This window comes from Poecilia reticulata, chromosome 2 (assembly GCF_904066995.2).
Source record: "Poecilia reticulata chromosome 2, P_reticulata-male-v2, whole genome shotgun sequence".
In the NCBI taxonomy this organism is placed as follows: Eukaryota; Metazoa; Chordata; class Actinopteri; order Cyprinodontiformes; family Poeciliidae; genus Poecilia; species Poecilia reticulata.
In genome coordinates, this window is record NC_088831.1 from 14,495,808 (window position 1) to 14,516,979 (window position 21,172).

The 21,172-nt window shown below is 40.6% G+C and overlaps 2 protein-coding genes and 1 long non-coding RNA gene across 4 annotated transcripts; 2 read left to right on the top strand and 1 right to left on the bottom strand.

The window, feature by feature from the left end:
- Positions 1 to 43: 43 nt before the first annotated feature.
- On the bottom strand, positions 44 to 2,717 carry LOC145554101 (uncharacterized). Its single transcript, XR_014090142.1, has 3 exons — positions 2,639 to 2,717; positions 594 to 1,226; positions 44 to 132 (listed from the first exon to the last, which is right to left on the bottom strand). It is a non-coding gene; the product is annotated as an uncharacterized LOC145554101 (long non-coding RNA).
- Positions 2,607 to 16,963, top strand: ftcd (formimidoyltransferase cyclodeaminase). The gene is made up of 15 exons (XM_081613129.1): positions 2,607 to 2,727; positions 12,346 to 12,525; positions 12,833 to 13,016; positions 13,084 to 13,212; positions 14,074 to 14,162; positions 14,230 to 14,409; positions 14,711 to 14,848; positions 14,927 to 15,058; positions 15,716 to 15,777; positions 15,849 to 15,975; positions 16,053 to 16,214; positions 16,337 to 16,380; positions 16,462 to 16,600; positions 16,682 to 16,777; positions 16,850 to 16,963. Exons 2-15 carry the CDS (start codon positions 12,472 to 12,474, stop codon positions 16,931 to 16,933), a joined length of 1,620 nt encoding a protein of 539 aa, XP_081469255.1. The 5' UTR covers positions 2,607 to 2,727; positions 12,346 to 12,471; the 3' UTR covers positions 16,934 to 16,963.
- Positions 16,964 to 17,643: 680 nt separating this feature from the next.
- On the top strand, positions 17,644 to 21,129 carry LOC145553984 (uncharacterized). Of its 2 annotated transcripts, none has more exons than XM_081613183.1 (3): positions 17,644 to 17,906; positions 18,602 to 18,765; positions 19,041 to 19,155. In XM_081613183.1, the coding sequence occupies exons 1-3, from the start codon at positions 17,864 to 17,866 to the stop codon at positions 19,095 to 19,097; spliced, it is 264 nt and encodes an 87-aa protein (XP_081469309.1). In that variant the 5' UTR covers positions 17,644 to 17,863; the 3' UTR covers positions 19,098 to 19,155. The 2 variants fall into 2 exon arrangements, with proteins under 2 accessions (XP_081469309.1, XP_081469305.1); XM_081613179.1 differs by having other exon boundaries at positions 17,645 to 17,906; positions 18,602 to 18,757; positions 19,041 to 21,129.
- Positions 21,130 to 21,172: the final 43 nt, after the last annotated feature.

The window sequence follows — 21,172 nt, forward strand, 5'->3', positions numbered from 1 at the left end:
CATCTAATATGTGGATGTTATGCGTACCTCCAGCTGTATTTTTGTCACATTGCTCCTTTGAGTATGCAAACCAACCAATGGCTGTCTTTGGAAATCTGAATTTCCCTAAAGTTGCTTGATTGCAGAAATTTGCTGGAAAAAGAAGATGATAAAGACGATTAACTTTGCCCTGGAAATACCAGAAATAGCAAGAAATGTGGGGAAACGATGATGTAGAAGGGAAAATGAAATATTTTTAAAACTCCCATAACTTATTTGGGAGAACGCCCCAAAATAATTAAAGCTCCTTCTGGCTTTGTGAGAACTCTCCTCTACAGGAGGCCTCCCAGGTTTAGATCTGAACTTCTACATCATTGGTTCTCTCATCGTCATCTGAATGAGGAGTTTAGGTCACTGAGCCAAAGTCCGGTTCTGTTTCTGTCCAGCCCAGGTAAGACACTTGGATCCAATGTGTAGGATCCATCTCTGCGTACTGAACTCTGACCTTCTGACTCCTTATCAAGTATCACTACTTTTCTGTTTTCACATAAACCAAGAATCAAACTGTTCCTCCATCCTTAAAGACGGTAAACTGAGACACCAACAGGTCTTACCCTGTGAGCACGTCTCGCCAGTCCACTCATCAAAACAGACACAGACGCCGTCCTCGACTTTCCCATTGATACAGATCAGTGGAGCAGCAGTGGGAGGAGTGGTGGTGGTGGTGGTGGTGGTGGTAGTACTGGTATTGGTATAGGAAGGATGAGTAGTAGTAGTAGTGTTGAGAGTAGTAGTAGTAGTAGTAATAGGAGCAGTACTTGTAGTAATGGGAGCAGTAGTAGTAGTAGTACTAGTAGTAGTCATGGGAGCAGTACTTGTAGTAATGGGAGCAGTAGTAGTAGAAATAGTGGGAGTAGTAATAGTACTAGTAGTAGTGATAGGAGCACTAGTAGGAGTAGTAGTACTACTAGTAATGGGAGTAGTACTTGTAGTAATGGGAGTAGTAGTAGTAGTATCAGGAGCCTCCGTCTCTGGTGTGATATGGTACGTAGTTCTCTCTGTTGCTTCAGTTGTTGTATAAAACCCTTCAGTTGTTGTGTCAGTGATGTTGGATGAGTTGGTCGTGTCGTTAGTCCACATGGTGGCAGCTGCATTAGTTGTGGGCTCCAGAGGTGATGCAGTAGCAGCTGTAGACCAATCTGTAGTAGGTCCAGGTGTGGTTGTTGCAGAGTTAGGTGCAGGAACAACTGGAAGAAAATATACGTATTATTGTTCGTTGTGTTAATGAGATAAACCTGAAGGTAATAACTGAACTCAGCCTGAGGCTGATAAACGTCATGCAGGGAGTAAGAACCAACCAGTCTACTGACCTCGATTGGGCTGCATGGAAATATCTGAGTTAAATGAAGTCTAAGAGTTTATTGAAACCTCTAATCAAATTAAAAATTAATTTATTTTCAAAGGAAAGCAACAAACAGTTTATAAGTTTATTAAAGTAGCTTCCTAAACCTTTAGAAAACCACAATCTGGCTCTTAGAGAGACATGAACATTTATTGTCCCCATAACTCTGGGAAATAACGTCTAAACTCAGCTCAGTCCAAACTGTCTGCTCAAGTAGAAAAAAGGCGTTAAAAACTTAACTTTAGTTGTGTTTTATTATAATTAACTCACCAGCTACAACATTAGCTACAACTCGCTGTAACCAGTTTTATAACATGAAACAGAACCATATGGATCAGTGGGTTCTATTAGTAAAGTTACACAACCAGAAATGTACAAGAGGCTGTTATAGGGAAAAAATGTGATTAATTTTCAAGTCATTTTTTTACCGTCTTATTCATACATTTATTAATGTCAGTTTCAAACTAAATATTTAATTAGCAAGAAAATATTTATCAGCTTAAATTTTAGCTCCAATTTAAACATTTTGCTCCAAACTAAATATTTAGTCAGAAAGCTAAACATTTAGTTTAGCAGCTAATATTTATCTCCCAACTAGATATTTAGTTAGCAAGTACAATATTTAGTTTGCAAGATAAATATTTAGTTCCATAAATATTTAGTGAGCAAGCTAATAGTTTAGTTCCAAACAAAATATTTAGCTGTGAACTTATATTTAGTAGCTAAATGTTTAGTTTACAAACTAAATATTGAACTAACTCAGAGCTAAATGTTTAGCTAATATGCTAATTAGCATGACAGTAAGCAGAAGTATGAAAACAAAAGCTGGGTCTGCTCAAACTAAATACTTTGCTCACTAACAAAATATTTAGTTTGAAACTAAATATTGAACTACACTCTAAATATTTAGTTTTAAACTGTGACATTTATAGATGAATGACCAACAAGGTGAAAATGTTTGGAAATGAACCTCATTTTTATCTCTTCTGAGTGAAGCGTTCCTAATAAACTGTCTAGCGATGCAGAATGAAATAAATGTTAAAAGTAAAAGCAGCCTAAATGTTCTGCAAAGATCTGGAGAGGTTTCTGATGACGCCAACATCCAAACTGCTGATTCTCACAAGACTTTGACTATCCTGTGAGAAGTCCAGTGAAAGTTGAACAGAAAGTTAAAGGCTGATGTGAGTAACTGAGCGACTCTGTTATTGGTGACAGATTAACTGCAGCACAACAGGAAAGAAGTTGATGTTTTCTTACCCAACGTGAGGACGACGCAGAACCAGGCCTCCATGCTGCAGACTGCTGGGGGTTCACAGTTTCCAAGCGTTCATGTCTGAAGCCTTAAGGTGAGTGATAGGTATTTTCCTAGAACCTACATAAAAGAACCACAGACAACGTATATATTTTATGACAAAGCTTCTGCAGCAAAAGGAGAAGACTCTGTCAACTGCTTCTCAGAGCTGTTCACAGAGCGTTCTGAAAATCTTTGGGTAGAGCTTGTCTTTTATTTTCAAACTTCAAAGAGGGAGGATAGGCGAGATAGACAGCAGAGGAAAAACAGCAAAGGTCATAAAACAATTTACCTAAACAAAGCAAAGGTCATAAAACAATTTACCTAAACAACTAGCAACCCAGTTCCAGATGCGATATCTGATTTACGGCCTGAGCCCGGTTCAAAACTCGGTCAAACTGTTTCACCTGAAGATGAACAGGCAACTGTGACCCCCAGGTCAGTTAATACACACACTAAAGAAGAGAACATTTTAAACTGCTCTAACATTAGACTGAATATAAACTAAAGTAACAACAAAATGATAATACCAAAAAATCCCTATCATTCCCCCCTTTTTATCATTTTACCATGTGTATAAACCTCATTCAAAAACCAAGCATAGAAAATAAAAGAAATAAAATAGTACCAATAAATACAAGATATATATATTTTTTCCTAGTCTAAACATAAAAACTACACAAAGAACATAATGAATAAATGAAATGAACAAAAACAAAAGAAAGAAACAGAAAAAAAATCAAATGCAGTTTTCTCATCACCAACACCACTTGTTTTCACATTTTCGGTGTAGGAATCATTCAGCAAATGAATTAATCTGTTTATTGATTACAGAACATCATCATTGTTCAGAAAATCGTCAGAATCTCGAAACAAGTCCTCTTCATTTGTCTCATAGGATGCCTTCGCTAGCTGATAACTGACAACAGTTGTGTTAATTGTTTTAAACAACATACTTCGTAGGCAAGGAATAATGCAACCCGTAAAAAGACAGAACAGAACCAAAACAATCAGAATAGGTGTCACGAGCTTTAACAGTAAAGTCCACCATAGACCAGACGTGAGCCATGAAAACAAATCAAAAAAGGATGAGCCGCGTGTTCCACTCTCCACATATATATATTTTTTTAAGGTCTTCCAGCTCATATAGAGCATCAGAAATAGTTCCTCCAGTTCCTGTTTCATCCGGCACAAAAGTGCAGCACGTCGGGCCAATAATTTTGCAGACCCCACCCTGAGGGGCAGTGAGGAAATCCAGAACAACACGATTTTGCATAACCATGTTTCTCAGTTCAGTCAGCTCTTTCGCGGTGCCATTTGCCAGCTGGTATGTGATGTTGATTAGTCGCAGTGATCCATGTCTGTTAGTTTCAACGTGGCTTCGACCCTGTCCTAATCCAACTCCTGGAAACATGCTCTGCATGAACTTTTCTCCTCCGGTCCAAGTCCTGAATTCCCATGGAACTCCAGTGTCTGTTGTGAGGTCTCCCTAGCGTTTGACCTCAGGCATAACTTCACGCTTGGAGCGGGCAGCCAGAATGTGTCGTCCTTTCCTGATGAATACAATCGGGTACAGGAAGTACCAGTCTGCCATCACCCGTGAACCATAGTCTCTTGGCACTATGGCACTGCACAGCGTTGTCTCCTGTTTTCTCTTTTGTCTTATGCGTGATGTTGAAACTCCTCTCCTGAAACAAGTCGTTACAGTCTGGATTGTCCTTCCAGACTTTGCAGTGTGGAGTCATCCTTTGACCCCTGCAGGCTGTGCAGTCGATGAAATCCTGTGTCGGTTTGCAGTAGGTGTAAACTTTGTTACACAAGTTTCAAGGTAACGTCCCTAGAATAACATGTCCATTATTGTAGACACAGTTCCCCAGAGATCCTGGTTTAGCTCCTGCTAATGAAATGATCTCTGGTATCTTCCATACAGTTTGTTGAGATGATGCAAAAGGAAGTACATCGTCTGCGAGTGAACAATTTAAAAATCCAAACAGACCTTGCACAGCCTCTCCCATTCGGAGGTCAGCTGAATAGTCCTTCTCGCGCGCTCTGTCTCCCCTTAGGGGTGGGACGCGCCGTGGTCTGGTGCTTAGAACATAGAGACACATCTGTTTGTTGTCAGTAATGTCACCTGGTCGGAGGCCTGAGTTGTGAATAGAAACCGGCAGCTGCGCACACACGTAGCAGTTCACAGCATGTCCCTCATACGCGGTTCTATTCATTAGTTTCCACCACAGGTTGGTGCTGTAGTCGTGTTTGTGGACCTCAGGCTCACGTCCTCCTCCAAACATCAAACATGCTGCAGTCACAGCACAGTAGAAAATCCATCTGGTATATGGAGTCCCCATTGCTGCTCGGCACACAGAGATGTCAGAACCCCCAACCTAAAGACGGGGGAATCTTAAGCGTTTCTTCACCGGGTTTGAGACGAGCTACCCTAAAAAATAGCCCCCCTTTGAAGTCCGGTCTTCCTCCCTCCGCCTACTTAGGGGTTCAAACACTCTCTGCAGCTTGCAGTGACTGAGATGTATCCAGCTGCAATCTTTACGGCTGTTTGGTGTGGTCATCAACACCTGGAAGGGTCCTTCCCAGCGTGGGCTGGCCCCATTCTTTTTGATGACCTTTATGTAGACCCAGTTCCCTGGCTGGATGGGGGTGGTTTTATTTATTTCCTGTAGAGGAGAACAGTCAGACGGCAGTAAATTTGCATTTAACACCTCTTTCTGTTTCAGGATCCTGATCATATAATCTGCTAATGTTTGTTCTTCATCAGCTTTCTGTAAGTCAGGAGCAAACAGAGGCAGTCTGTAAGCTCTCCCATAAATTATTTCAAAAGGTGTTAGACCATCTGCTGTTGAGGTGATTCTCATATAGAGCTTCACCAAGTCTAAACATTCTGGCCAGGGTCGGTCAGTGTCTGCCATGCATTTTCTTAATCTGCTTTTCACAGTACCATTGGTTCTTTCCACCAATCCTGCACTCTGGGGGTGTTAGGCACAGTGATTCTTTAATGTCATTCCTAAGTGAGTAGCCATGTTTTGTACTACCTGGTTTACAAAATGTGGCCCATTGTCACTAGACTGGACATGCAGTACAAAAAAATTTTTTTACGTAAGAATTTAATCCATATGTGGTAAAATGCTGTTGTAGTAAAATGCTGTTGTAGCATAGAGATCATCCCCCCTGTTGACACATGACAAGTCCCATGTGTCAAAATTGCTGCTGCTCTAAATAGAGATTTTGGAAGGACCGGCGTACCATTTACTGAAAAAATGTTATCATCATTCAGTGTCGCCCCTTTAGTTATCCACAATTGTTTTTCTGCGTTTGGAGCATTATCTTGCATGTCTTTTAACACAGCTTTGTCTATTACTTGAGGATCTTCTATCTGTATTGAGAAATTGTCTCCCCCATGCCTCCCAGTTGCAGCTTCCTTTGCTACTTTATCAGCTAATCTATTGCCATTTGAAACCTCATCCTGTCCCGTGGTGTGCGCTGCACACTTACAAACTGCTAGTTTAGCTGGTAAATGTATGGCCTGCAAAAGATTCTTAAGCAAGGATGCATGGGTGACTGGTTTCCCTGTAGATGTTATCAAATTTATCAAAGCATAACTCTTTCTAAATAAAAATGACCATCCTGAAATTAAACCAAAACCTCAAATCCTTTAATTCAAAACAAATATCATATCCTCTAATTCAAGATTTTTCTTTTTGAATCTATTGACTATCAATCAAATCTGGATTAAAATGTTCTAGACTGAAGTCTAGAAAATATTGCTTTTAATCACAATCATCAGTTTTTAGTAGCCGTTTACAAGGTTGCTTAAAGTCTCAGATTTTCTCTTAACCTCGCATTTCAGACAAGTTAACAATGTAAGTTTTTTATAAAAAATTAAATGGTCAATAATTTCATCCGTTACTCAATTTAGCAGTAAAATTTCTCTCTTCTCAAAACAATTGTCATTCATCCCAATATAAAACACACAAACACAATCCCAATCAATTTATAGAGTCTTTATATAATTAAACTCTAAGTTAAGTGTTTCAGTTAAATGCAAAGAAATACTTCATAGTATTTCAACACTGCAATATCAATTAATTTCAACACTTAGAGATGTTTAATTTAGTTCCAAACTTGTATATATTTCAAAGAAAATAAAACACTTGCAAATCATTATTAGTTTTGAATCCAATAATTTTTAGTTGGTGTAATTTAGCCGTATCACACTCAGTTTTTTTTTTTTTTCTTTCTTAACTTTTAACCATTACAGTTTTTTTCCTTCACAGTTTCCCAATCTACGGCTCGTGGGCCCTAAGAGGATCATTGGTCCTTCTGTTAAGGACTGAGTTAATGGGTACAAAATGAACGATTTTATCTAACACTGTACCTAAAAACCTTCAAAATGTTCTTTTCTAAATAGATAAGTCCTTCCTGCTAGTAAGTAAGCAAGCAAGTCCTCATTACAGTAGCAGTGTGTGTCACAGCAGTGTGTGTGTATAACTTATCTCGCATTTCTCCTGTCTCACTTCTCGCTTCCGGCTCCTGCTGCTGGCGTCGCTGCAGCTGGTCCCCCCTCTGTCCCTTCTCCTGCTCCCTGTCAGTCCAACTTGCCGGTGTTGGATTATTTATAAGTTGTCCAGACCGTCCCTTTGTCCACCAATGAAACAAGCGGCAAACAGTTCAGTTTGCTTTCTTTTTCCAAACGTCTAGCAGGACTCCATACAGTAGTTTTGCTGCATGGCAGTTCCCAGATGTCAAGGAATTAGGACCAGTGGACACTTTATTGCCTTCAGTGTCCAGTTGGTAGAAATCGTCCTGTCCTTTTTCGCTTCTTTATCAACTAGCTGGTGATGAAGGAGGGACGTTATCTGATTGGCAGGACAGATCTGAGCTGAGGTCAGAGGTCAGACGCAGCGCAGCGAGGCTCAGACAGAGGAAAAGGAAAGAAGCAAATAAGAGTCAATTAGTGTTTGCTTGCTTTTCATCGTATAGTTTTTAGCCACTTATCCAACTTTTTAAGAAGTCATAAACCATTTCCTTATTCAAACACATATAAACATGAAACATGTTATAAGCTGTAGTCTCTTTCATCATGTTCACCATTAACTTGAAAAATGTAGAATGTACGTTTAAGTTAACTTCATCTAAGACACGTCTCACCAGAGAACAATGGATTTCTCTAAATTTGTTGATCTCAGTGCTGCAGACTGTGAAGTCAGCGGGCAGCCCTCCTCTCAAGGCCTAAGAGAGTTTACGAGGCTGGTTAATGTCCAGGTCGGTACCTTACTCTGACCGCTGACCCCTCCAGATAGAAGCCAGAGGATCGTTTCACCAAGTTGGTTTTATAATCTAATTACGACGCTATACATTAAACATTGTTCTCTGAGGAGAATTTTATTATTTAGTTTTATTTTTCCTGCTTCTCCTCCTTCAGGAAAGTCATGATTCCAATTTAGCATACAAAGAAGTTGTTCCCATGTTGTTATTTCAGTGAGACCTCTCTTTACTGGTCTTTCTTTAAAGGTGTAGGAATGCTCAAAAAAGAAAAACAAAACAAACATCAGTATTTCTTAAAACAAATTTCTCACTTGTGAGGTTTACCTAATTCTTAGTAGCATTAAAAATTATTTTGCATACACTGATTTCTTACAGGAATTCAATTTCTTTTATGGTTTTACTTAACGTCTTAAACTGCATGCACATGTCTCTAGCATTTCATCAATTTGGACTGGGGGTTTGTGTTTTTGGGGTGTGGTAAAATCTGATTATGCTGAAGATTTCTCCTATTTGTGGTCTCCTCACTCCACCACCCCTCTTGTCGCCCCGTGCAACATTCTTTGAAGGGCAGTTTCTTGCCCAGTGACCAATATTGCCACAAATCCAGCAGCCATTTGAATACCGTGGATTTTGTGGGGTGTTATTTTGGGGTCGTCGCCTATCGTGACTTCCTCTGCCTCTGTCTCTTCCACGGCCTTTTGTCCGGTTGTTGGAAAAGGCAGAGGTATAAAAACTTCCAAATTTATCCAGGTGAAAAACATCTGATCCTTTCACAGCTTTCCTGACCTCTTCTAAGGTACAGGGTCTAAAGATATATAAGTTTTGTGTCCCTTCCTCTAGGGAGGGATACAGTCGTGTTGCTGGAACAGCAGCGGCTGATACTGGGGCAGACGGAGCTGCTGAAGCAGCCAGGGGAGAGGTGGCTGCAGGAGCTTGCTCTCCCTGCACCGCTGCAGCATTCCGTGTGCTTGGAATTACTTTATTTTCTTCCGTCTCTATAATTAAGTTTTTAGATTCATTTAACCATAATTTAGCACACCTCAGCTCATTCTCCTTTTTAGATTTTTTTATTCCCATTTTTCTTTCTACACTACTCTCCAAAATTCCCACAATTGTTTGCCATTGATCGATTTTTAGCTTTCCATCTATTTTGTATTTCTTTCTCCATTTTTTCATGTGTACAGTGCTACCAGGAAACCTGGACAGCATGTACTTTTCATCCCCATCGGGGCCCTCAATAAGTGAGGAATTACAAGAATGTTTAATTCCCATATTAAAAACACTTGCAATTTCAGCTTGAAAATATTATTTATTTGAATTTATTTAAATTTGGTCCAGGTTCGTTGACTCCTAGGGAGTCCTATGAACTGGAGATCTTTTCAGTGGGCCAGCAATTAAAATACCTTGTTGTGGTATTCCCCGCTTCGACTCTTTCGAGTGGGAGAATCTTGCCTATTGCATCCACAAGAGGTTTGCTGCTTAATTCCACTGTTTTATATGAGGTAAAATACAGAGCGGTATTTAAACCTCCAATCACTCTCACACACACAAAGCAGCAGTAGCAAACCAGCAATATAAGCACAGTAATGACTCTACGATTTAGCGCAACATTATCTGTTTTTGCCTTGTAAGTTGTACTTTCAGAAAACTCAGCACCAGTCATTTTTTACCCATCAAAAACTCAAAACCACTCAGCAATGACAAGCTTCCTATCCGCCTGAGGACTTACCCTTAAGGGGTCTCCCAAAAACAGGAGGCTCTGAGAGCCTTTCCTTTGTTTAGTTGAAACGACGTCAACAGGGACTTCAACCCAAAAGCATTTAGTTGAATCAAGTGCCAATGTCAACTGGGACTCCAACCCTCAATTTAGTAGCATTTAGTTGCAACTGGGATTCCAAACCTCAATTCTTAGCATTTTAGTTGCAACTGGGACTCCAACCCTTTATTTATGTCGACTTTAATTTAGTATCATTCGTTTGAAACATTTTAAAATTCACTTACGTTTCTGTAGTTTTCGCACTGTCCGGTTGGATCTCGTCACTCCGCCGTTGGCAGACAAAGTCGGACATGTGTCGCCGGCCCAGCGAAGAATTTTGCTTCCTGGGTCTTTCTTTCCAGGTCCAGTTGACTCTGGCCGTGCACGGATTCAGCGCGTCTTCCTCTGCCTGACAGCGGTCGGTATGAGAGGTCCCGGGTTTCGGCACCAAAATGATAGGTATTTTCCTAGAACCTACATAAAAGAACCACAGACAACGTATATATTTTATGACAAAGCTTCTGCAGCAAAAGGAGAAGACTCTGTCAACTGCTTCTCAGAGCTGTTCACAGAGCGTTCTGAAGATCTTTGGGTAGAGCTTGTCTTTTATTTTCAAACTTCAAAGAGGGAGGCTAGGCGAGATAGACAGCAGAGGAAAAACAGCAAAGGTCGTAAAACAATTTACCTAAACAAAGCAAAGGTCGTAAAACAATTTACCTAAACAACTAGCAACCCAGTTCCAGATGCGATATCTGATTTACGGCCTGAGCCCGGTTCAAAACTCGGTCAAACTGTTTCACCTGAAGATGAACAGGCAACTGTGACCCCCAGGTCAGTTAATACACACACTAAAGAAGAGAACATTTTAAACTGCTCTAACATTAGACTGAATATAAACTAAAGTAACAACAAAATGATAATACCAAAAAATCCCTATCAGTGAGCAGAGCAGGAGGAAGTGTCGGTGAGGAAATACCCAGCTTATTGACAGGTCAGCTGATCAAAGGTTGCCCAGAACTGCTGCAAAGCTGCCAGGCGTCTTTATTAAGTTAATCATTTTTCCCTCTTCACAGCTTCGTTTTATATTAGGTGGATTTCTGTTGTCTTTGTAACTGCTTCCTTATTCGTCATCTATAAAGAATGTGAAGTGTTGGGAAAAACTCCTACAGTGATTTAGGAGTTATGGTCAAGTCATCCATAACCTGACCATAACTTTGCTGCCTGACTCGGGATTTATAGGACGAAGTCGGACATACATTTACCTTTACAGCTCTGATCGATCACCTAAAGAGGAAATGTTTGTCACGAAATGCTGAAAATATTCCAACATGCATGAAAAAGCTGCAGGTCGGATCAGGAGGCGTTTAGGTTCCTCTGGAGATCCTTGACCTGAGGCAGTAGGTCTCCGTCGAAGCGTGTCCATCAATGTGGACAATGTGCTGAAACTATGACCTCATAAACACAAGCTGTACTACGTTTGTGCTGCAGAAAGTTTCATTTGTGCTGCTATGATTTTAAAGATATTAATAAATGTTTCCAGAGGTCATGAAAGGTCAGCCAGGCCCTCCTCTTTTATGAAATCAAAGTTGTTCACCATCAACTCTGCTGCGTTTGCAGTGTTAAGATTTTTGTTTGTGCTGCTTTTGTTTTGAAGATATTAGTCAAAGTTTAAAGGTCAACCACCCGCATCACCTTACCCAAATTAAACACTGGTGTCAAATGTCTGTACCACATTTGTGCTGCTGTCATTTTACAATATTCAAAATAAATTGTCCAGAGGTCGTCAGAGGTCAACTAGTCCCCCCCCTCACCCCCCTTGACATTTACAAAATCAAACAAAATGTGTGTCCTTGAACTTTCCTGCATTTGTGCTGTTAAAATTTTATTTGTACTGGTTTTGTTTTGAAGATATTAACTAAAGTTTAAAGGTCAACCAGCCCCCCCACATCACCCATTAGTGTTTGTGTCAAATGTTTGTGCTGTGGCACAAACCAAAAATTTTGCTGCACAAATATTCCAGAGTTGATTAGTTTTATTTGAAGAAGGTGTGGGGGGAGGGGCAGGTTGACCTTTTATGACCTCTGGTAACATTAATATTTTTAAAGTGATAGAAGCACAAAGAAAAATATTTGCTGCAAAAATGTTTTACACCGATTTTGTTAGATTTGGGTTGGAGGGACGGGCGACATTTTGACCTAAACTTACATGAATAACTTCAAAACAAAAGCAGCACAAACATAACCAAGTTGATGCACACACATTTAGTTTGATTTCATAAAAGTGGTGGAGCTGGTTGACCTTTCATGACCTCTGGGAACATTTATTAATATATTTGAAACACAAATTTGTGCTGCACAAACGCTTGACACCAATCTAGTTTGAACTTGAACCCAGTCAGTGAGATAAGTTCTGACCCAGTTCTGCTGGGAGGCTCGTGTCAGCAGCAGATGCTCCTACGTCTGGTTCTGATGTAACGGTTCTGGTTGGAGCAGGTCCAGAACTCTGGCGGCTGCAGGTTCAGTCAAACAGAAACAAGTCGAACTGGTGAACTCTGACCCTTTCTGTCTGGATCACAAACATTTAAATTATGCAGACCTGACGGATGCTGCTTCTCCATTTCTCTGGCGCCCCCTGCAGGACAGAAGCTAACCAGTCTGCAGGGGGCAGCAAACCTTCAGACTGAGCGACTCCAGTGGTTCGGTCCCAGTTAATGTTTGAGCTGTGGGTGTACTGGTCAGACTGGGGTCAGGCTCTGCAGACGCCATGGCTCAGCTGGTGGAGTGCGTTCCCAACTTCTCTGAGGGCCGAGACCAGAAGGTAGGACTCCATCTGCACGTTGCAGGTTCTGCTGTAACGACTGGATCTGTTGTCAGTCTGGATAAAGTTCAACTTTACAGATCAGATAGAAACTGTCCATGATAATGATTTTTTCTTTAAATCTTTAAATGTGATTATTATATACGCCAACAAAATAACTGACACAGCTGAGAATGTTGTTATTTATTTGGACTTTAACATAAACAGAATTATAATCCTCCAGTCGTAACGACCGTGAGCCGTTCCTGTGTGAACAGACTGAGGTCCGTTTGGGTTCAGCTGCAGCTGCTCCTCTTCCTCTGCTCAGGTGATCGATGCCATCGCCGCCGCCATCTCTGAGACCGCCGGCTGCAGCCTGCTGGACGTCGACCTGGGGGCCTCCACCAACCGGACTGTCTACACCTTCGTGGGCCCCCCGGAGGCGGTGGTGCTGGGGGCGCTGAACGCCGCCCGCCGGGCCTTCAGCCTCATCGACATGAGCAAACATTCAGGTCAGTGTGAGTCCAAAGCCGCTGTCCAGAACCGAACCGAACTGGGAACGCTCTGCTTCTGCTGCAGGGGAACACCCTCGCACCGGAGCGCTGGACGTCTGTCCCTTCATCCCCGTCCAGAATGTCAGCATGGACGACTGCGTCCGCTGCGCCAACCAGTTTGGACGACAGCTGGCGGAGACGCTGCATGTTCCTGGTGAGTCACAGGAAGCCGAGGCCACAGCGCAGCAGGACAGGAAGAGGAATATCCCACCGAGTGTTGGAAGGAAAAATAAGGAGTAAAGTTACTCCAAAATACTGGGACAATTTTAGATTATTCTCAGAAACTTTCTAGGAAACTTGAAAATGTCTGAACTTGAAAAGTTGCAAATTTGTGAGAAAAGCATCAGAAATTTTGAGATTTTCAGAAATTTTCTAGAGAAAAACAGGAAATGTCAGAGCTGAAAATGACATAAACGTCTGAGAAAAAAAAAGCAATTTTTTGGTCAATCTCAAAAATTTTCTAGAAAAATCCCTGACATTTCTGAGGAAAAGTCAAACATTTGCTGGAAAAAAAACTCAGAATTTTGAGATTTCTGTCAGAAATTTTTTAGAAAAAAATGAAATTTTTTAGAAAAAAATGAAATTTTTTAGAAAAAAATGAAATTTTTGAGCGTGAAAAGTCATAAATGTTAATCTTGTGAAACTCAGAAATTTCTAAAATTCAAAAAATTTCAAATATAGGAGCTTTGAAAAATTCCTTGTTTTTTTCCTAGAAAATATGTGAATTTAATTTAAAAATGTCTGAGTTTGCTTTTAACAAATGTTTGACTTTTGGAGCTTTTAAATTTTTTTCAGGAAATTTTAAAAATTTAGATTTTTGGATCTTAGAATTTTCCAAGATTTTCCTTGAAAATTTCTGAGCTTCAACTCAAACTTTGAGTTTTTGTCTTGCAAATTTTTGACTCTTGGAGCTCAGAAATGTCCAACATTTTTCTAAAAGTTTTTCACTTCTTTTTAATCTGTAATATTTCTTATGATAGAGAAATGTCCACATTTCCAAATCTCTCCTCCTCAGTGTATCTTTACGGAGAAGCGGCTCGGTCTGAATCCAGGAGGAATCTCCCGTCGGTCCGATCCGGAGAGTACGAAGCTTTACCTGACAAGGTGAGATGACCCACCGCTTCCTCCTGTCCAAACTCTCAGATCCATCAGCTTTCTTCTTCTGCGGCAGCTGAAAAGTGAAGAGTGGGCCCCTGACTTTGGCCCCGCCCTCTTTGTACCGTCATGGGGCGCCACGGTAACCGGAGCTCGTAAGTTCCTGATCGCGTACAACGTGAACCTGATCGGCACCAAAGAGCAGGCTCATCGGATCGCCCTGGACATCCGCGAACAGGGCCGAGGCAAGGACCAGGTGGGACACCAAAACAACATTTATTATTATTTCAGTTAAAAAATACAACTTCCTGAAGGTGGAACTTCAGAATAAAAGCCCACTCTGTACTCATTCCTGTTATATTTGGGTTCTGTGTTGTTTTTCTTGTTTGAAATGCAATGGAGGAATGGAGGATTTTAATCTCAGAACTATTTCTTTTCTCCAGTGGCTTTAATTCTCTTCTGTATATTTCCGATCTGGTTTTATTTTGCAGACCTTTGCCTTGTATATATATGTGTGTACATCTAGATGTGGTAACTTCCTGTTTGCCTCTGAGCAGCCAGGTCTCCTGGAGAAGGTTCAGGGTCTGGGCTGGTACCTGGAGGAGGCCAACCTGGCCCAGGTGTCCACCAACATCCTGGACTTTGAGCTGACGCCGCTCCACGCCGTGTACCAGGCGATCTGCGGGGTCGCTGAGGTCAGGACAACTGAGGTCACTACAGACCTGAGCGCCCATCACTTCCTGTCTGACTGACTTCCTGTTTGTGGTGTCCAGGAGCTGAAGCTTCCTGTGGTCGGCTCCCAGATCGTTGGTCTGATTCCTCTGAAGGCTCTGCTGGACGCCGCCCACTTCTACATGAAAACAGAGCAGCTCTTCATCATCGAAGAGGAGCACAAAGTCCGGCTGGTCAGTGGACGAGGCTTTGGAAACTATGGCAAGCTGATTTAAGATAAAATCAGTTCCAGACAATCACATTCCAGACATTTTACATTAGATTAAATTAAGATTTGTCTAATTATGTTCTGGCAAGTAGAAATGGGGTCAGATTTACTAACGCTTCAATTTGACATTTCTGCATTGAATTACTGACCATCTGAACACATTTCAGATTTCTACAATTACATCTCAACTTGTCATAAAGTAAAATCAAGATATCTTTTTGTTCCGATTAGTCACTATTTAAAATATGTAAATAGATTTGAAGAGTGCAAATTAAATTGCAGATATCTTGAATCCAAATAATGACTCGGAAACGCGTGTTTTTGACACATAAGTCATAGTTCTGTTTGAGAGATATTATGGTAATTATGGATGTGTGACACTTTTAACAACAAAACCAAAATAAATTTTGATTGACCAATATATAATTGAATATATGTTGAATTATTATTCTTGCCAGTCAAAATGTAAATGCAGGAATTTTAAATTATCGTTTAGATTCGCCAAAAAGCATTTTCTATCTGTCTAGAATGTAATTACATATAGTTAAAGAAAAACAGATTTTATGTTAAAACGGCTTGCCATAGATAGACGTTCATCAGCGCCTCATCTTGTTGGTTGCAGGTGATCAGTAAACTGGGCCTGGATTCACTGAGTCCGTTCAACCCAAAGCAGAGGATCATTGAGTGAGTTCATCCCTCCTGACCACAGCAGAGGCAGCGAGCGCTGCTAAAGTGGGCGTGTCTTACCTGCACAGGTACATGGTGAGGTCACAGGAAGAGGGCGGGCTCGTGTCTCTGACTCTGGAGCAGTTTGTTTGCAGCGTTGGAGCGCGAACAGCCGCTCCAGGAGGAGGGTCTGTTTCTGCCGCCGTCGGCGCGCTGGTGAGTGTTCAGAGATTGTCCAGCAGAGGGAGCCGTCTGTGTGTTTTAAAGGGGAAGTGTTACGCTGCGTCCTGTAGGGGGCAGCACTGGGCGCCATGGTGGGGCAGATGACGTACGGAAAGAGGCAGTTTGAGAACCTGGACGGAGTAATGAGGAAGCTGATTCCTCCGTTCCATCAGGCCATGAACGAGCTGCTGGGGTTGGTGGACACCGACTCCGCCGCCTTCAACGGCTACATGGTGAGTACCAGCAGCTCCCACCCGACAGCGCCACCTGTTGATGCTCCGGATTAATCAACCCAACAGAGACACCTACAGGTTGTGTGGTGCATTACCTCAAAAAGCGATCATGTCTGTTTCAGGTGGCGCTGAAAATGCCAAAGTCCACCGCCGAGGAGAAGAGCAGGTGACCGTCTGGATGAAACGTGTCTTTAGCTGCTGCCTGTGTGTCTGGTTTTTCTGGAGCGCGTTTTGTCTCCACCTGCAGGAGAGAAGCGGCGATGCAGGAAGGCTTGAAGCGGGCGGTCGGCGTCCCGCTGGCTTTGGCTGAGAAGGTCAGCGTCCTCTGGCCGCCTCTGAAGCAGATGGTTCTGTTTGGAAACATCGGTTGCAAGTCCGATGCTCAGGTTAAAGCTGCAGCTTCTCTCTTAAGGTTTTAGATCCGAATCAGTTTTGCTCAGAACTGGAATCTGGTTCGTGTTCACCAGGTTGCAGCTAAAGCTCTGGAAACTGCCGTTTTTGGAGCATACTACAACGTCATGATCAACCTGAAAGACGTCTCAGACGAAGCCTTCAGACTGGCTGTAAGTCACACGGTGACCTTTCACCTTTCATCCAACATGGTCATTGAAACGATGTTTGTGCCGCTCCTTCAGACACAGAGGAGAGTTTCTGAGCTACTGCAGGAAGCCAAGGACAGCGTGACCTCCATCCTGGATGCAGCTGAGAGCAGAACCTGAGAATATCTGCAGAATAAATTCTAAATCCATAAAAAATGTGGAGTTTAGTTTTTTTTTTAATTTTATTTAATTGGAGTCTACAATAATACAGAACCATGTAATCAGCATAAAGGTAGAGTTTATTATTGTATAATAAAGTAACACCATGAACTTATCCAAGAACAGAACCTTGGGGCACATCATGGGAATCAGGAAGTCAAACATAAAGGTGGTGGCTGATGTAGAAGAAGTCAGTGAGCTCATAACTTTAATTTTAAAATGAATATTGAATATAAACAGATAAATGTGGGATGACAACCAGTTCAAGAGTCACTGTGTCAATATCAGCTAAGAAGATTGTGGGTTCAATTGCTCCGAATTTAGAAGGTGAACTTATTTTATCAACTGTTCTCAAAGTAAACATTGAAAAGTGAAATCTTTGGTGCTAAAGATCCGGTGGTGTCGTTGGCATGTTAGTGCAACTCTAACAAAATAGTAGAAGTTCAATTCCTGCCAATACCAGTAATAATCTAAATGTGTGAATGTTTTTTTAAATAAATTTTATGTCCATAAATATAACCAGAAGTTACAAGGAGAATTAATCTCAATCTATTATGTTGAACAAATGACATTAAATTCCTTCTTTTTTTCTCCAAAGTTTTTTAATTTTCACTAAATATTCATTTTTGAACGGGATGTTTGTTAAAACGGAACTATAATTTTTGTTCCGGACTTCCGGTTCCGCTGGCCCCGCCCCCTCGTCCTCCCTTCAGGATTCTTCCTCCATTGTTCAGGTTTCGTCAGCAGCGGAGCGTCGCTGGAGCTGGAAGAGAGAAGGAGCAGCGGTAGCAACAGATGATGATGATGAAGAACTCTGGGAGGACGTTTGCGGCTTGAGGCTCAGCTGGACGGAAGGAGGAGCTCCAGCAGCGGAGGAAGAGACACCACAAGATGGAGGACGTTTTCCAGACCAGAGTCCTGCTGCACACATCAGGTTGGTGCATTTCCTTCTTCATAGATCGTTTTTAGCCAGCTGATGGATGTAGGAACATCAACAGGAGTTTCTGCTCACTAATAATTTAGAGATTTAAAACGGCAATAGCTTCATCTGACTGCGTTGAAGCGAGCCGAGGCCGCGATACATGCTGCGACGTTGCAGGTAGATTCCGATGCGCTAATAGTTGGTGATTTACGGTAGAGGAGCCATTTTAACATAGAATCCGTTTCCTCTGATTATCAGTAATTACATCTAGATATCTAAAAATACATTTGACCAGACAGAGCTACACACGGACTATCTGGAATAATTTAAGATATCTGCTTTGACATTCTGACTAGTTAAAATAAGAGGTCAAGATATTTTTATCCTTGGATGAAGTTTATAAAGTAGCAGTTCAAGTGTTTTTACTCATGGAAAAGTTAATAATAAGAAGAATAATAATAATGATAAATATTTTAAAGCATTTAATAAGACAAAAATATAAAGTTTTGCAAATTTTGATATATTAGAGTAAAATAAAAAAATATATATAAACAGTATAATACTTATTCAAATCAAATTACATAAGATTTATTAAAATAATTAATTTATATATTTGTGAATTCTGAAAACTCATCCTGTCATGTTTGTGTCACCCTGACCATGAAGTCAAAGTTGTTCATAAAGCCTGTAATGTTTTTGTTCTGCAGATGTTAAAAAAGAGGCTGATATGGACCAGCAGGAGGCGCTGCTCCTCCAGATAAAGGAGGAAGAGGAGGAACTCTGTGTGAGTGAGGAAGGAGAGCAGCTCAGAGTTAAGGAGGAGACGGATGGCAGGTTTCCATCTACTGCAACTCCGATCAGCAGTAAGGCTGTGCGTGTGTGTGTGTGTGTGCTTGTTCTTAATGTTATCAGCTCTAAGACACTTCGCATAACATGGTTAGATGTTAATTTGGCTTGAAATAGTTAATCAGTCACACATGCAGACATGTTCAAGCATTTCTCATCTGTTAAATGTATTTTGTTTGTATTCATGTTTTGATTACAGCAATTAAATCCAAATTACTCCTCTCTCCCTCATTCAGTTAAAAACAAACTTTTTCTGAAGTTGTTCATAATGCATGTCATGTGTTTCTTTGTTTTCTGCAGATGTTAAAGGAGAGCCTCCAGAAGAACAGAGTCCTGATGTGGATCCTTTCGACGTAAAAGAGGAAAATAAAATCTGCTCCAGTCAGGAAGAGGAGCTGCTCAGAGTGAAAGAGGAGCCTGATTATTCAAGGCTACCATTAAATATTGTTTATGTAAATAGTGAGGATGATGAAGAGACCCCAGTGTTGTCTCAGCTTCATCAGCACCAAACAGAAAATGGAGATCTTCCAACCAGCAGCTCAGGCGACCAGATAAAAGCAGAAATTGAAGTGGAGATCTGTGGAGCAGCAGAGTCCAGCAGGAACCCAGATATAGATACACCTGGAGGAACTTTGAGCCATTCAGAGACTGAAGAGGAAGATGAGGAGGATGAAGATGATGACGACGATGATGATGATGATGATGATTGGAACCATCATGAATCTCAGCATAGACGATTGTCAGACTCTGCGACTGAAGACAGTCATCAAAAATTACATTTAGACAAAGATGGAAACATTCCCGTTGGTGACGAACCTTTTGATTGTGATTTTTGTGGGAAAAGATTTTCCTTAAAGTCATCTTTAAACAATCATGTAAAAATCCACACAGGAGAGAAATCCTGTGATTTTTGTGGGAAAACGTTTAACTCCAGTTCAGATTTAAAGAAGCACATGAGAGTTCACACAGGAGAGAAACCGTTTTGTTGTGAGGATTGTGGAAAAAGATTTTCCCTAAGTGCATCTTTAAATAGACACAGGAGAGTTCACACAGAAGAAAAGCCATTTGGTTGTAATGTTTGTGGAAAAAGATTTACCGTAAGCTCATATTTGGAAAAACACATGAGAATCCACACACAAGAAAAACTCTATAGCTGTAATGATTGTGGAGAAACATTTTCCTTAGGGGTATGTTTAAAGAGACACATGAGGATCCACACAGGAGAGAAACCCTTTGGTTGTGATGTTTGTGGTAAAAGGTTTAACTTAAAGTCTAATTTAAACGTACACATGAGAGTACACACAGGACAGAAACCCTTTGGTTGTGATGAATGTGGTTTAAAATTTAGCACAAATTCTAATTTAAAGGAACACATGAGAATCCACAAGGATGAAAAAGCCTTTGCTTGTGATGAATGTGGAAAAAGATTTAACGTAAAGTCTAGTTTAAAGAGACACATGAAAAGCCACAAAGGTGAACGGCCTTTTAGTTGTGATATTTGTGGAAAAAGACTCGCCTTGAAGTCTAGTTTAAAGAGACACATGAAGATCCACATGGAAGACCAACCTTATCTGTTTGTGGGGAAAAATCTACTTTAAAGTCATTTTTAAGAAACTCCTGAGAATGCACAAAGGTGGAAACCTTTAGGTTGTGATGGCTGTGGAATCCACACAGGAGGAACTGAAAGTCATAGAAAGTTGCTTTTTAACAGAAATGCTAAAATTCACTTTAAGTTCTGATTGTGGATAAATATTTTCCTCAAAGTCAAATTTCAAGAAATATGTGAAAATTGGGGTTGGGAATTTATTCTATATTTTTGGTGATCAATTTCTTAGTACAAGAAGTACAATTTATTGTTGTCATAGTAAATCCCAGTTAATGTTTAAAATTTTCCAAAACTGTCTGTATTGGTAGTTTTACTATTTTCTTCACTGTTTGTTGAATGAAAGTATCAATAAATATTGTTTGCTTTAATTTTTTTTTTTTTACTGCATGAGCTAATAAAACTCTAATGGTGATACTGAGAATTTAGTTTTTGTTCAATTTGATAAGATTTCCTGAGGATTTTGATGTGACCAACAGCTCTGTGTATGACTTATTTTTATTGATGTTTGTCATTAATCAGAAATAATTGATTACTGTATTTGAACATTTCAATCCATTATAGAAGCTTATGTTTTAGTTTTGACCTTAACTCATTCAGACATGTAATTGTGCTTTAATCATCCCATGCAGTTCAGCGATATGACAAAGAAAAAGACATTTGATTTCTTAAAATGTAAATGTTTTCTGTGGCTGACCTCCCTCTCTGATTGAAATTCTTTATTTTCATATGAAGTCCACCAAACTATCCTTCTCCATAAATATCTATGACTGTTTAAAAACAAAATCATTGTTTCTGTCTCGTTTTTGTTTCATATTTAAAAATCTGG